The sequence below is a fragment of the Mobula birostris genome, chromosome 6 (genome assembly GCF_030028105.1).
Source record: "Mobula birostris isolate sMobBir1 chromosome 6, sMobBir1.hap1, whole genome shotgun sequence".
Lineage (NCBI taxonomy): Eukaryota > Metazoa > Chordata > Chondrichthyes > Myliobatiformes > Myliobatidae > Mobula > Mobula birostris.
Genome location: NC_092375.1, coordinates 76,708,689 through 76,722,787, shown reverse-complemented (window position 1 = coordinate 76,722,787; position 14,099 = coordinate 76,708,689). Strand labels below are relative to the sequence as shown.

General features: G+C 50.4%; 2 protein-coding genes across 6 annotated transcripts in view; one reads left to right on the top strand and one right to left on the bottom strand.

Moving 5' to 3' along the window:
- mospd2 (motile sperm domain containing 2) overlaps window positions 1–4,181 on the bottom strand; it is a 127,009-nt gene extending 122,828 nt beyond the window's left edge. For 2 of the 3 annotated variants that reach the window (XM_072260694.1, XM_072260695.1), the window contains exons 1-2: window positions 4,090–4,180; window positions 3,937–3,994 (exon numbers count right to left, since the gene is read on the bottom strand). In XM_072260694.1, the coding sequence (XP_072116795.1) occupies window positions 3,937–3,994; window positions 4,090–4,110 (79 nt within the window). In that variant the 5' untranslated portion in view covers window positions 4,111–4,180. Of the gene's footprint in view, window positions 1–3,936; window positions 3,995–4,089 lie in introns of all 3 variants that reach the window. The other variant, XR_011886350.1, reaches the window with a different exon arrangement.
- fancb (FA complementation group B) overlaps window positions 4,123–14,099 on the top strand; it is a 32,052-nt gene continuing 22,075 nt past the window's right edge. Inside the window, exons 1-2 of one of the 3 annotated variants that reach the window (XM_072260692.1) lie at window positions 4,123–4,207; window positions 12,183–13,609. In XM_072260692.1, coding sequence (XP_072116793.1) covers window positions 12,677–13,609 — 933 coding nt within the window. In that variant the 5' untranslated portion in view covers window positions 4,123–4,207; window positions 12,183–12,676. The other 2 variants (XM_072260690.1, XM_072260693.1) reach the window with 2 other exon arrangements.

The following is a 14,099-nucleotide window of genomic DNA, read 5'->3' as shown; positions in this document are numbered from 1 at the left end:
TAATACCTAATACAATGTAAATGCTATGTAAATAGTTGGTATACTGTATTGTTTAGGGAATAATGACAAGAGAAGAAGTCTGTACATGCTCAAACAACCAGTGCTGGAGAGAGAACTTCTGGGTTTTCCCAATCCGCACTCTTTTGCAAATACTATTACAGTTTATTTAGAGTAATATAATGATAAATGAAATAGTGGGATAATTATAGACCATAAATACACTAGCATATTTTATTTCCAACAAAAACATTCAATAAAACATAAAAATATACAGCTTCAAACAAACCGAATCAAACACATGGTAAATGACTAGCAACACACATAAAAGTTGTTGGTGAACGCAGCAGGCCAGGCAGCACCTCTAGGAAGAGGTGTAGTCGACGTTTCAGGCCGAGACCCTTCGTCAGGACTAACTGAAGGAAGAGTGAGTAAGGGATTTGAAAGTTGGAGGGGGAGGGGGAGATCCAAAATGATAGGAGAAGACAGGAGGGGGAGGGATGGAGCCAAGAGCTGGACAGGTGATAGGCAAAAGGGATACGAGGGGATCATGCGACAGGAGGTCCGGGAAGAAAGACGGTGGGGGGGGGGGACCCAGACGATGGGCAAGGGGTATATTCAGAGGGACAGAGGGAGAAAAAGGAGAGTGAGAGAAAGAATGTGTGTATAAAAATAAGTAACAGATGGGGTACGAGGGGGAGGTGGGGTATTAGCGAAAGTTAGAGAAGTCGATGTTCATGCCATCAGGTTGGAGGCTACCCAGACGGAATATAAGGTGTTGTTCCTCCAACCTGAGTGTGGCTTCATCTTTACAGTAGAGGAGGCCGTGGATAGACATGTCAGAATGGGAATGGGATGCGGAATTAAAATGTGTGGCCACTGGGAGATCCTGCTTTCTCTGGCGGACAGAGCGTAGATGTTCAGCAAAGCTGTCTTCCAGTCTGCGTCGGGTCTCGCCAATATATAAAAGGCCACATCGGGAGCACCGGACGCAGTATATCACCCCAGCCGACTCACAGGTGAAGTGTTGCCTCACCTGGAAGGACTGTTTGGGGCCCCGAATGGTGGTAAGGGAGGAAGTGTAAGGGCATGTGTAGCACTTGTTCCGCTTACACTGATAAGTGCCAGGAGGGAGATCAGTGGGGAGGGATGGGGGGGACGAATGGACAAGGGAGTTGCGTAGGGAGCGATCCCTTCAGAATGCAGGGGGGGGGGGGGGAGGGAAAGATGTGCTTAGTGGTGGGATCTCGTTGGAGGTGGCAGAAGTGACGGAGAATAATATGTTGGACCCGGAGGCTGGTGGGGTGGTAGGTGAGGACCAGGGGAACCCTATTCCTAGTGGGGTGGCGGGAGGATGGGGTGAGAGCAGGTGTACGTGAAATGGGGGAGATGCGTTTAAGAGCAGAGTTGATAGTGGAGGAAGGGAAGCCCCTTTCTTTAAAAAAGGAAGACATCTCCCTCGTCCTAGAATGAAAAGCCTCATCCTGAGAGCAGATGCAGCGGAGACGGAGGAATTGCGAGAAGGGGATGGCGTTTTTGCAAGAGACAGGGTGAGAAGAGGAATAGTCCAGATAGCTGTGAGAGTCAGTAGGCTTATAGTTGACATCAGTGGATAAGCTGTCTCCAGAGACAGAAAGATCTAGAAAGGGGAGGGAGGTGTAGGGAATGACATGGTAAATGACTTATTGGAATAAGTGTAGAACATAAATATTCTAGGACATATACAGGTTCAAACTAAGCTAAGTACGTACAGGTACCTCCAGTTAAGTTGCATTACGTCTGGCAAACAAAGCTGAATACTTACAGGATTCTCAAGTTATGAAGCAGCACTACGGTTTTTAAAGACTAAGTGTCATCTGTCTGATTAACATAGGATGATGTCTAAGCAATCTCTCTTTAACTCAGTAGACTGCCATAATCTCTTCGTTGTCTAATCCACTCAATCAACATATGATCAAGATCTTCATTTTTTGCCCTGTGCAGTGTTCTCCTATTTTTCATTAGTTTATGATCGTCACTGTCACTATAAAACTTCAGAAACTTGTCTTTCTGTTTCTTTAAATTATATACAGTAGTAGTTCCGACACTATATTCTTTAGTAAGACGCCGCACAGACACACCACGATCAAGCTTCTGCAATAACTCCACTTACTGCGTTATTGATAATGATAGATGCTTCCTTCTCTTTTTCTCATCGTTACCCATAGGGGTATCTGCAGCTCTTTTTGACATTTTCACAGTAGAAGTAAACACAAAGTCAACAGTGAACACAAAATATCAGCAAACAGCAAATGCACGCGTAACCAGTACAAGCACTGAGCCACAACTGACATCTGGCAGCCTCTGCTAGTGCTGCCACGTCACACCTGAGTGACGTCTGCTGTTGGCACGCCAAACAAGCCTCGTTACGACACGCTCCACACTCCACGAAGAAAACTTCGGTTTTTGGAGCTTTTTGGATTTCAGAATTTCGGATAAGGGATTGTGGACCTGTATCACCACTTCTGACTTTACCATCAAAGAAATATCATTGATAAAGCAGCTGAAGGTGTTTGGGTCCAGGACACAGTCCTAGGGGATTCCTGCAGCTCTGCTGATTGACTCCCCCCCCCCCAACTATAACTTTCTCACTTAATTCAAATTATGACCCTACCCAAAGGCATTTGTCTTGAAGCCTAATAATTTCTGTAATCAGTCGAATGTTATTTTGATTTACAGCCATTTTTACCTTGTACTCAGAACTCAGTTCCTTCATTTGAGTTTGGATCATGGCTGTACAAGGCTATCGGGGCAGTAATAAACCACTCCGAAAGACAGTCAGACATTCTTTCCATTAATTTAATGACAACTGAGAAGGGAATAACTTTCAGCTGAATATCAACCATTCTAAAATATATCTCAGAATGTCAATATAAAAGTCAAACTTGAATCTGTGGAAGCTATGAACCCAGGATAAAATAGGGCACTTAGGTCACAAGTTGTCATTATGCTAGCAGAAGCAGAAGCACTGGATTTTGACATTATATACAGTTTGCAGTTGACCACAAATAAAGGAAATGTATCCACCACCACAGCTAATAGACATAGATGCTCCTGAAACAACAAAATATTAATTTACACATTAAAATATTGTTAGAGATGTACAAATATTTCAAGATCTTTCAAGTCCTAATAAAAAGGCATAGATATAGTGGACATGGAGAAAATGTTTCCAATAATGGGAGAGTTTAGGACCCAAGTGCACAGCCTCAGAATAGAAGGGTGTCCCTTTACTGCAGAGAAAAAAAAGAATTTCTTTAGCCACAGTGGTGAGTTAGTGGTATTCATTGACACAGACAGCTGTGGAGACTGTCAATAGCTATATTTAAAGCAAAGGTTGGTAAATTCTTGGCCAAAGGTTATGGGGAGAAACAGGAAAAAGGGGTTGAGAAGGAAAATAAATCAGCCATGATTGACTGGCAAAGCAGCCTCAATAGACCAAACGGTCCAATTCTGTTCCTATGTCTTATGGTCTTAAAAGAAATTATTCAATTTTCAAAAAAAGTTACAACTGGCCTGACAAGCTTGTCACACTAACACACAAGCAGAAATTGAAGAAAACATTTTGTGACACGTTACCGTCAGTTTTAATAATTTTTCTCAGTCAGATGACATACTAGGGGATTGCTTGGAATTTATTTATGCAGGCTGAGAATTTGCACATATTTACACAGAAAGTGGCAATTAGAGAAGAGCTCTCGATATTTCTGCAGTTGCCCCCAGAAAGGTGACTGAAGGAAGGTGCAGCCAGCCCTGCCCACTCACTCAACACTACGGAGAATTGAACGGGGAGGAGGCGAGCACATAGAAATACGAATTATGTCGAGCGCACAGAGATAAACTGGGATGAGAGCTCAGATTCAACACCAGTCCTACCCACATACGCAACATGCACGGTACCTTGTAAATACTCGCTCGTAAAGCGCTGCCTCGTTTCGCTTATTAACTTCTCTTTGTCCTGGTAAAGACAAGAACACAAGTGGTTAGTAAGAAAACGGCTACCCGCGAGCCCACAATACCGACCACCTCACCGTACCCCGACACCGCTCTCACCGGCAGCTGATCGGCAGCCATCACAGCGCGCTCCAGGCTCAGTCACGTGAGCGGCCTGACCTCTCACCGTCGCGAGGGGACGCGCGCCAACCGGAAAGTGGCGGGGCAGGAAGGAGAGGTAAGCTGGTCATCCGCTTCATTTTATGGACGGCCTCTCGCTGGCGTTCCGCCCCACCCCGTCGCACTTCCAACCGGACGGGAAAGCGCGGCTGAGAGGGTTCCGGTGAAGGCCAGAAAGAGCGCTGCATTCGGGGACAGGGTTCGGGTGGGTCAGCGGATTCGGGGACAGAGACGGGGTTCCGGTGGGTCAGCGGGTTCGGGGACAGAGACAAGGGACGGGTGGGTCAGCGGGTTCAGGGACAGAGACAGGGGACGGGTGGGTCAGCGGGTTCAGGGACAGAGACAAGGGACGGGTGGGTCAGCGGGTTCGGGGACAAAGACGGGGTTCCGGTGGGTCAGCGGGTTCAGGGACAGAGACAAGGGACGGGTGGGTCAGCGGGTTCAGGGACAGAGACAGGGGACGGGTGGGTCAGCGGGTTCAGGGACAGAGACAGGGGACGGGTGGGTCAGCGGGTTCAGGGACAGAGACAAGGGACGGGTGGGTCAGCGGGTTCGGGGACAGAGACAAGGGACGAGTGGGTCAGCGGGTTCAGGGACAGAGACGGGACGGGTGGGTCAGTGGGTTCGGGGACAGGGCACGGGTGGGTCAGCGGATTCGGGGACAAAGACGGGGTTCCGGTGGGTCAGCGGGTTCAGGGACAGAGACAGGGGACGGGTGGGTCAGCGGGTTCGGGGACAGAGACAGGGTTCGGGTGGGTCAGCGGATTCGGGGACAGAGACAGGGGACGGGTGGGTCAGCGGGTTCGGGGACAGAGACAGGGGACGGGTGGGTCAGCGGGTTCAGGGACAGAGACGGGACGGGTGGGTCAGCGGGTTCGGGGACAGAGACAGGACGGGTGGGTCAGCGGATTCGGGGACAGAGACAAGGGACGGGTGGGTCAGCGGGTTCGGGGACAGAGACAGGGGACGGGTGGGTCAGCGGGTTCGGGGACAGAGACAGGGTTCGGGTGGGTCAGCGGATTCGGGGACAGAGACAGGGGACGGGTGGGTCAGCGGGTTCAGGGACAGAGACAGGGGACGGGTGGGTCAGCGGGTTCAGGGACAGAGACAGGGGACGGGTGGGTCAGCGGGTTCGGGGACAGAGACAAGGGACGGGTGGGTCAGCGGGTTCGGGGACAGAGACAGGACGGGTGGGTCAGCGGATTCGGGGACAGAGACAAGGGACGGGTGGGTCAGCGGGTTCAGGGACAGGGCACGGGTGGGTCAGCGGGTTCGGGGACAGAGACAGGGTTCGGGTGGGTCAGCGGATTCGGGGACAGAGACGGGGTTCCGGTGGGTCAGCGGGTTCGGGGACAGAGACGGGACTGGTGGGTCAGCGGGTTCAGGGACAGAGACAGGGGACGGGTGGGTCAGCGGGTTCAGGGACAGAGACAGGGGACGGGTGGGTCAGCGGGTTCAGGGACAGAGACGGGACGGGTGGGTCAGCGGGTTCAGGGACAGAGACAAGGGACGGGTGGGTCAGCGGGTTCAGGGACAGAGACAGGGGACGGGTGGGTCAGCGGGTTCGGGGACAGGGCACGGGTGGGTCAGTGGGTTCAGGGACAGAGACAGGGCACGGGTGGGTCAGCGGGTTCGGGGACAGAGACAGGGTTCGAGTGGGTCAGTGGGTTCGGGTGGGTCAGCGGGTTCGGGGACAGGGGACGGGTGGGTCAGTGGGTTCAGGGACAGAGACGGGACGGGTGGGTCAGCGGGTTCGGGGACAGAGACAGGACGGGTGGGTCAGCGGGTTCGGGGACAGAGACAAGGGACGAGTGGGTCAGCGGGTTCAGGGACAGAGACAGGGGACGGGTGGGTCAGCGGGTTCGGGGACGGGACGGGTGGGTCAGCGGGTTCGGGGACAGAGACAAGGGACGGGTGGGTCAGCGGGTTCGGGGACAGGGCACGGGTGGGTCAACAGGTTCGGGGACAGGGGACGGGACGAGTGGGTCAGCGGGTTCGGGGACAGAGACAGGGGACGGGTGGGTCAGCGGGTTCGGGGACAGGGCACGGGTGGGTCAGCGGGTTCGGGGACAGGGCACGGGTGGGTCAGTGGGTTCAGGGACAGAGACAGGGGACGGGTGGGTCAGCGGGTTCAGGGACAGAGACAGGGTTCGGGTGGGTCAGCGGGTTCGGGGACAGGGCACGGGTAGGTCAGCGGGTTCGGGGACAGAGACGGGACGGGTGGGTCAGCGGGTTCAGGGACAGAGACAGGGCACGGGTGGGTCAGCGGGTTCGGGGACAGAGACAAGGGACGGGTGGGTCAGCGGGTTCGGGGACAGAGACAACGGACGGGTGGGTCAGCGGGTTCGGGGACAGAGACAGGGTACGGGTGGGTCAGCGGGTTCGGGGACAGAGACAGGGCACGGGTGGGTCAGCGGGTTCGGGGACAGAGACAGGGCACGGGTGGGTCAGCGGGTTCGGGGACAGAGACAGGGCACGGGTGGGTCAGCGGGTTCGGGAACAGAGACGGGACGGGTGGGTCAGCGGGTTCGGGGACAGAGACAAGGGACGGGTGGGTCAGCGGGTTCGGAGACAGAGACGGGACGGGTGGGTCAGCGGGTTCGGGGACAGAGACAGGGCACGGGTGGGTCAGCGGGTTCGGGGACAGAGACGGGACGGGTGGGTCAGCGGGTTCGGGGACAGAGACAAGGGACGGGTGGGTCAGCGGGTTCGGGGACAGGGCACGGGTGGGTCAGCGGGTTCGGGGACAGAGACAAGGGACGGGTGGGTCAGCGGGTTCAGGGACAGAGACAAGGGACGGGTGGGTCAGCAGGTTCAGGGACAGAGACAGGGGACGGGTGGGTCAGCGGGTTCGGGGACAGGGTACGGGTGGGTCAGCGGGTTCGGGGACAGAGACAAGGGACGGGTGGGTCAGCGGGTTCGGGGACAGGGCACGGGTGGGTCAGCGGGTTCGGGGACAGAGACAGGGTTCGGGTGGGTCAGTGGGTTCGGGGACAGAGACAGGGTTCGGATGGGTCAGCGGGTTCAGGGACAGAGACAAGGGACGGGTGGGTCAGCGGGTTCGGGGACAGAGACGGGACGGGTGGGTCAGCGGGTTCGGGGACAGAGACAGGGTTCGGGTGGGTCAGAGGGTTCGGGGACAGAGACGGGACGGGTGGGTCAGCGGGTTCGGGGACAGAGACAAGGGACAGGTGGGTCAGCGGGTTCGGGGACAGCGGACGGGTGGGTCAATGGGTTCAGGGACAGAGACGGGACGGGTGGGTCAGTGGGTTCGGGGACAGGGCACGGGTGGGTCAGCGGATTCGGGGACAGGGCACAGGTGGGTCAGCGTGTTCAGGGACAGAGACGGGACGGGTGGGTCAGCGGGTTCAGGGACAGGGTACGGGTGGGTCAGCGGGTTCGGGGACAGGGGACGGATGGGTCAGCGGGTTCGGGGACAGAGACAAGGGACGGGTGGGTCAGTGGATTCGGGGACAGAGACAGGGTTCGGGTGGGTCAGCGGGTTCGGGGACGGGACGGGTGGGTCAGCGGGTTCGGGGACAGGGGACGGGTGGGTCAGCGGGTTCGGGGACAGAGACAGGGCACTGGTGGGTCAGCGGGTTCGGGGACAGGGGACGGGTGGGTCAGCGGGTTCGGGGACAGAGACAAGGGACGGGTGGGTCAGCGGGTTCAGGGACAGAGACGGGACGGGTGGGTCAGCGGGTTCGGGGACAGGGGACGGGTGGGTCAGCGGGTTCAGGGACAGAGACAAGGGTCGGGTGGGTCAGCGGGTTCGGGGACAGAGACGGGACGGGTGGGTCAGCGGGTTCGGGGACAGAGACAGGGTTTGGGTGGGTCAGCGGATTCGGGGACAGAGACAAGGGACGGGTGTGTCAGCGGGTTCGGGGACGGGACGGGTGGGTCAGCGGGTTCGGGGACAGAGACAAGGGACGGGTGGGTCAGTGGGTTCGGGGACAGAGACAAGGGACGGGTGGGTCAGCGGGTTCGGGGACAGAGACGGGACTGGTGGGTCAGTGGGTTCGGGGACAGGGGACGGGTGGGTCAGCGGGTTCGGGGACAGAGACGGGACGGGTGGGTCAGCGGGTTCGGGGACAGAGAGGGGACGGGTGGGTCAGCGGGTTCAGGGACAGAGACGGGACTGGTGGGTCAGTGGGTTCGGGGACAGGGGACGGGTGGGTCAGCGGGTTCGGGGACAGCACTGGTGTTCAGCGGGTTCATAGAAACTAGAAAATAGATGCAGGAGTAGGCCATTCAGCCCTTCGAGCCTGCACCGCCATTCAGTATGATCATGGCTGATCATCCAACTCAGAACCCTGTACCTGCTTTCTCTCCATACTGCCTGAATCCCTTTAGCCACAAAGGCCATATCTAACTCCTTCTTAAATATAGCCAATGAACTGGCCTCAACTGTTTCCTGTGGCAGAAAATTCCACAGATTCACCACTCTCTGTGTGAAGAAGTTTTTTTCTCATCTCTGTCTTAAAAGGCTTCCCTTTTATCCTTAAACTGTGACCCCTCGTTCTGGACTTCCCCAACATCGGGAACAATCTTCCTGCATCTAGCCTGTCCAATCCCTTTAGAATTTTATACTTTTCAATAAGATCCCCCCTCAATCTTCTAAATTCCAGCAAGTATAAGCCTAGTGCATCCAGTCTTTTCATCATATGAAAGTCCTGCCATCCCAGGAATCAATCTGGTCAACCTTCTTTGTACTTCCTCTATGGCAAGAATGTCTTTCCTCAGATTAGGGGACAAAAACCACACACAATACTCCAGGTGTGGTCTCACCAAGGCCTTGTACAACTGCAGTAGTACCTCCCTGCTACTGTACTCGAATCCTCTTGCTATGAATGCCAGCATACGATTCGCCTTTTTCACCGCCTGCTGTACCTGTATGCCCACTTTCAATAACGTGTACAATGACACCCCGGTCTCGTTGCACCTCCGCTTTTCCTAATCGGCCAGCATTCAGATAATAATCTGTTTTCCTGTTTTTGCCACCAAAGCGGATAACCTCACATTTATCCACATTAAATTGCATCTGCCATGAATTTGCCTACTCACCTAACCTATCCAAGTCACCCTGCATCCTCCTCACAGCTAACACTGCCACCCAGCTTCGTGTCATCCGCAAACTTGGAGATGCTGCATTTAATTCCCTTGTTTAAGTCATTAATATATATTGTAAACCAGAGGTCCCCAACCTTTGGCCCATGGACCGGTGTAATATTGACAATATTCTTGCGGACCGGCTGCCCCGGGGGTGGGGGGGAGTGTTCAAGTAGGGTTAAACTCACCTCAACATGTCTTTTACAGTTAGGGTCGCCAACTTTCTCACCCCCAAATAAGGGACAAAAGTAGCAGTCAAATGCTGGGCACTTTACCCCAGAAAGACTACAATGACCATGAAGCCTTGCACGGGCACCTGTGTGTGCATGCGCGTATGTGCCGATTTTTTCCCCACAAATCGGTTTTGCCTTCATCTTCCCGACTATACTGTACATAAATTATTTCTACTTTATATAGGTTGTGTATTTATCATATCATTCCCATTTTTACTATATGTTAGTGTTATTTATTTTAAGTTTTATGTGTTATTTGGTATAATTTGTTAGGTTATTTTTTGGGTCTGGGAACGCTTAAAAATTTTTCCCATATAAATTAATGGTAATTGCTTCTTCACTTCACGCCATTTCGGCACGAATGGTTTCATAGGAACACTCTACCTTAGCGGGGGAAATATGGGACAAACCAATTTAGCTCAATATACGGGATGTCCCGGCAAATATGGGACAGCTAGCAACCCTATGTTCAAGTTCAACAGTGCGTGACAGGGAATGAGGAAAAGGTGCAACTGACTCATATCGTTTCCTCACGGCCTGATAGCACATGTTTTGCGGCCCGGTGCCGGTCCGCTGCCTGGTGGTTGGGAACTGCTGTTGTAAACAACTGGGGTCCCAGCACTGAGCCTTGCGGTACCCCACTAGTCACTGCCTGCCATTCTGAAAAGGTGCCGTTTATTCCCACCCTATGCTTCCTGTCTGCCAACCAATTCTCTATCCACATCAATACCATACCCCCAATACCGTGTGCTTTAAGTTTGCACACTAATCTGTGTGGGACCTTGTCAAAAGCCTTTTGAAAATCTGAATATACCACATCCACTGGTTCTCCCCTATCCACTCTACTAGTTACATCCTCAAAAAATTCTGTGACATTCATCAGACATGATTTTCCTTTCACAAATCCATGCTGACTTTGTTCAATGATTTCGCCGCTTTCCAAATGTGCTGTTATCACATCTTTGATAACTGACTCTAGCATTTTCCCCACCACCGATGTCAGGCTAACCGGTCTATAATTTCCTGGTTTCTCTCTCCCTCCTTTTTTCTAAAAAGTGGGGTTACATTAGCCACCCTCCAATCCTCAGGAACTAGTCCAGAATCTAAAGAGTTTTGAAAAATTATCACTAATGCATCCACTATTTCTTGGGCTACTTCCTTAAGCACTCTGGGATGCAGACCACCTGGCCCTGGGGATTTATCTGCTTTTAATTCCTTCAATTTACCTAACACCACTTCCCTACTACCATGTATTTCCTCACTTCCTCCATCTCACTAGACCCTCGGTCCCCTACTATTTTCAGAAGATTATTTATGTTCTCCTTAATGAAGACAGAACCAAAGTAGTTATTCAATTGGTCTGCCATATCCTTGCTCCCCACAATCAATTCACCTGTTTCTGTCTGTAGGGGACCTACATTTGTCTTAACCAATCTTTTTCTTTTCACATATCTATAAAGGCTTCAGGGACAGGGACAGGGCACTGGTGGGTGAGCGGGTTCGGGGAAATGGGATGGGTGGGTTACTGGGTTCAGGGACAGGGGATGGTTGGGTCACCGGGTGCAGGGTCAGAGGGCAATTGGATTACCAGGTACAGAGTCAGAGGATAGGGTGCTGGGTTAGAAGTGGATGGATCATCGGGTGCAGGATCAGGTACAGATACGTTACCGTGGGCAGGTGGATTATATAGGTACAGGGTCAGGGGTGGCAGGTGTGTTTCCAGGTGTAGGGTGAAAGAGTGGGAGAGATTACTGGGTACAAGATCAGAGGGAAACTGGGTGCAGGGACAGTGCACCCGGGTCAATAGGTAGAGTGTGATGGGACAGGTGGGGGGGGATCACAGTGTTAAAGGGCAGGGTGCAAGCAGGTCACTGAATACAGGCTCAGTGAACAGGAGGGTTTACGGGGTCAAGGGGCGGTAGGGATCACTGGGCTTCGGGTCGGTGGGGGGAGGGATCATGAAGTTCGGGTCAGGGTATGTGAGATTCACTGGATACAGGAATAGGGTGTAGATAGGAATCTTCCCAAGTCGATGTAAGTTTGGCGGAGTCCTTCAGGTGCAGGATCAAGGGTAGGTGGCATCCACAGGGTACATAGTCAGAAGGTAGGTTGGTGGGGGGGTGGGGGGGGCGTTGTTTGTGTTGAATCTCTATCTTTCACAAGACCAGCATCTGGAATCCAGACATAGCCACCCTGACAGTAAACCTCTATTCTATAAAAATCATAAAACCAGCCGAGGTACCTTTGTTACGCAGCAACACAACTATTTTATGAAATAGAAAAATCACGGTTGTTTTAAATTGAGGCACAAGCCAGATACATGGCTCAGATTTTTCTGGCTGACCTGCACTCTACATTTAATAGATATTGCTGGTCTGACTTGAACAAGAGTGTTCCTAACTGAATATAAGTTTGACTGGAATAGCAGGGCTATAATATACTCAGACAGCCTATAGCAGGGGTTTCCGACTTTTCTTTTCATGCCATGGACCAATACCATTAAGCAAAGGATCTGTGGTCCCCAGTTTGGGAACCTCTGATCTAGAAGCATAAAGCCTGTCAACCAGCAGCTGGATTGGGGGTCATATTTAAACTCAGGGACATGGAAGAGGTTGATTGTGATAGGTAGCCGACCATACAACATTGTACATTTGGTGGTGCCTGAATTAGTTATATCTCCATTTGTTGCAGGTGATGTACCAAAGTGCCACTTCCACAGTTTGGAAATAATATTCTGAAATGACTACCCTGCTTATGTCTCATCGTGTCTCTGAAATGAAGTTCCCCACAGTCCAAAGATGGTGTGCTGTATGTGCAGAACAAGATCCTAAGATATTGATGCATGTTTGTGTCTGCTGAATTGTGGCTACAATATCCAGAATGGAATATCATAACATTCATTGAAGAACAGTTCCAATGTCATAAATATGGTGTTGTTACCTACCCACCAAGGAATTTACCATATACTTTTGAGACGATGCATATTGTTTTTGCTAAAGAAGTGTTACGAGTAATGTGCTATCAAAGCTGAGTCTGCTGTACAAAAATCATTTATAGCATTTCAGAATGAACCTGAAATTAAAGCACACTACAACATCATTGAAGAACTTGTTTTGGTAATTGTAATATACAATTTTCATCTCCAAGTCCAGATCTGTTCAAGTTTTAAAACAGTCATATTTACAATGGAGCTGGAATCCGTTAAAAAGAATGTAAATGTAACAACTTTAAATGGAGAGGTGATCTCTTTTATTGTATCCAAGGAAAAACATCCCAGTGGGAAAAATGTTTGCATACTGAAGTTCAGAAGAATGGTGTTTAATTCAGAATCAGGGAAATGGATGAACAAATTTGCAGGGAGATATGCCACAGATAAAAAAAGTTCCTATTCACAAATTGTTGCCTGTAGTTGCACTATTGATTCAAGAACAGGACAAAATTTTCCTTGTATCTTGCTGAAGAAGCATAAAAAAGGTTCTAACTTTGGATATATTTTACTAATATTACAGAATTCAAATAAAATTGAGCATCATTTGGACTTTGAACTGGACTATGAAATGAAAGAGAATCTGACACTCTTGACTGGGCCTAGTGTTTATTGGAGTTGTGGCAATCAAGTTTTACATGTATCTGTGCAAACTAATGGCATTGTAAGCATTCCACTTTTGTTTACTGCAGTTACATGGATTGGAGAGATTTCTGATGGAGATGTTATTATTCTGGGTACAAGGAAAATGGATAGACCTATAAAACAAGATAAAGCTGCAATACCTAAAGCTGATAAACAGATCTGGGGTAGTGAATTTATCACTTATTCCATGAAAAAGAAACAAATATGCAATCGCCGTTTCGTTCCAAATGCTTACAGCACAGTGGTTACACATATACTCAATTGTTCTTTTGTTAATGCCGAGGATCCATTAAAGACCACAATTATAGCAATCACATGCAAAAATCAACTGATTATGTTTGAAAATTGTATCCCCAAGAATGTTTGTCAGCTTCCTTTTGAAGATGCCTGTGAAATAAAAATGGCCACAACTGGCAGAGAGAATCATCTCATCCTTTTATCTTCGAGAAGTGGAAATGTTTGTGCTGTCTCAAAGGAAAGTTGGCAGGTACAGTTGCATGATTATGTTTGTTTTCAGTCTCTGGCAGGTCCTACACACCAACTTTTCATAAGCTGGCTTAAACAAGTGCAGTGACAACTTCTGCTGTTGAAGAGTTTTGCTTTTCCAAAGAAATTAAGAATTACTGCAATAGGTGTGAATGTAAAGTGTCATGAATTTTTGCTGAACTAAGCTGTTCAAAACAATATATATTCTATGACTGGGATTCAGTGAAGCATTGATAAACAAAAAGTGACAATCTTTGCCTTGATAACACTGGATAACAATTTTTTTTAGTGTTGCTTCCTCAGAATTTTTTTTTGTTTATGAAAGACTGCCTGAAGCTGAACACAAATACAATTTCAGATTATTTGTATCACGTAGGCATTTGGAGAAATTAACTTTTATTGAATATAATGTGTTTAATTGCATGATGATATTGATGTTTTGTAATAGCTCAACTAAGCTAAAATTGTATTGGTGATGATTTCCAGCACCT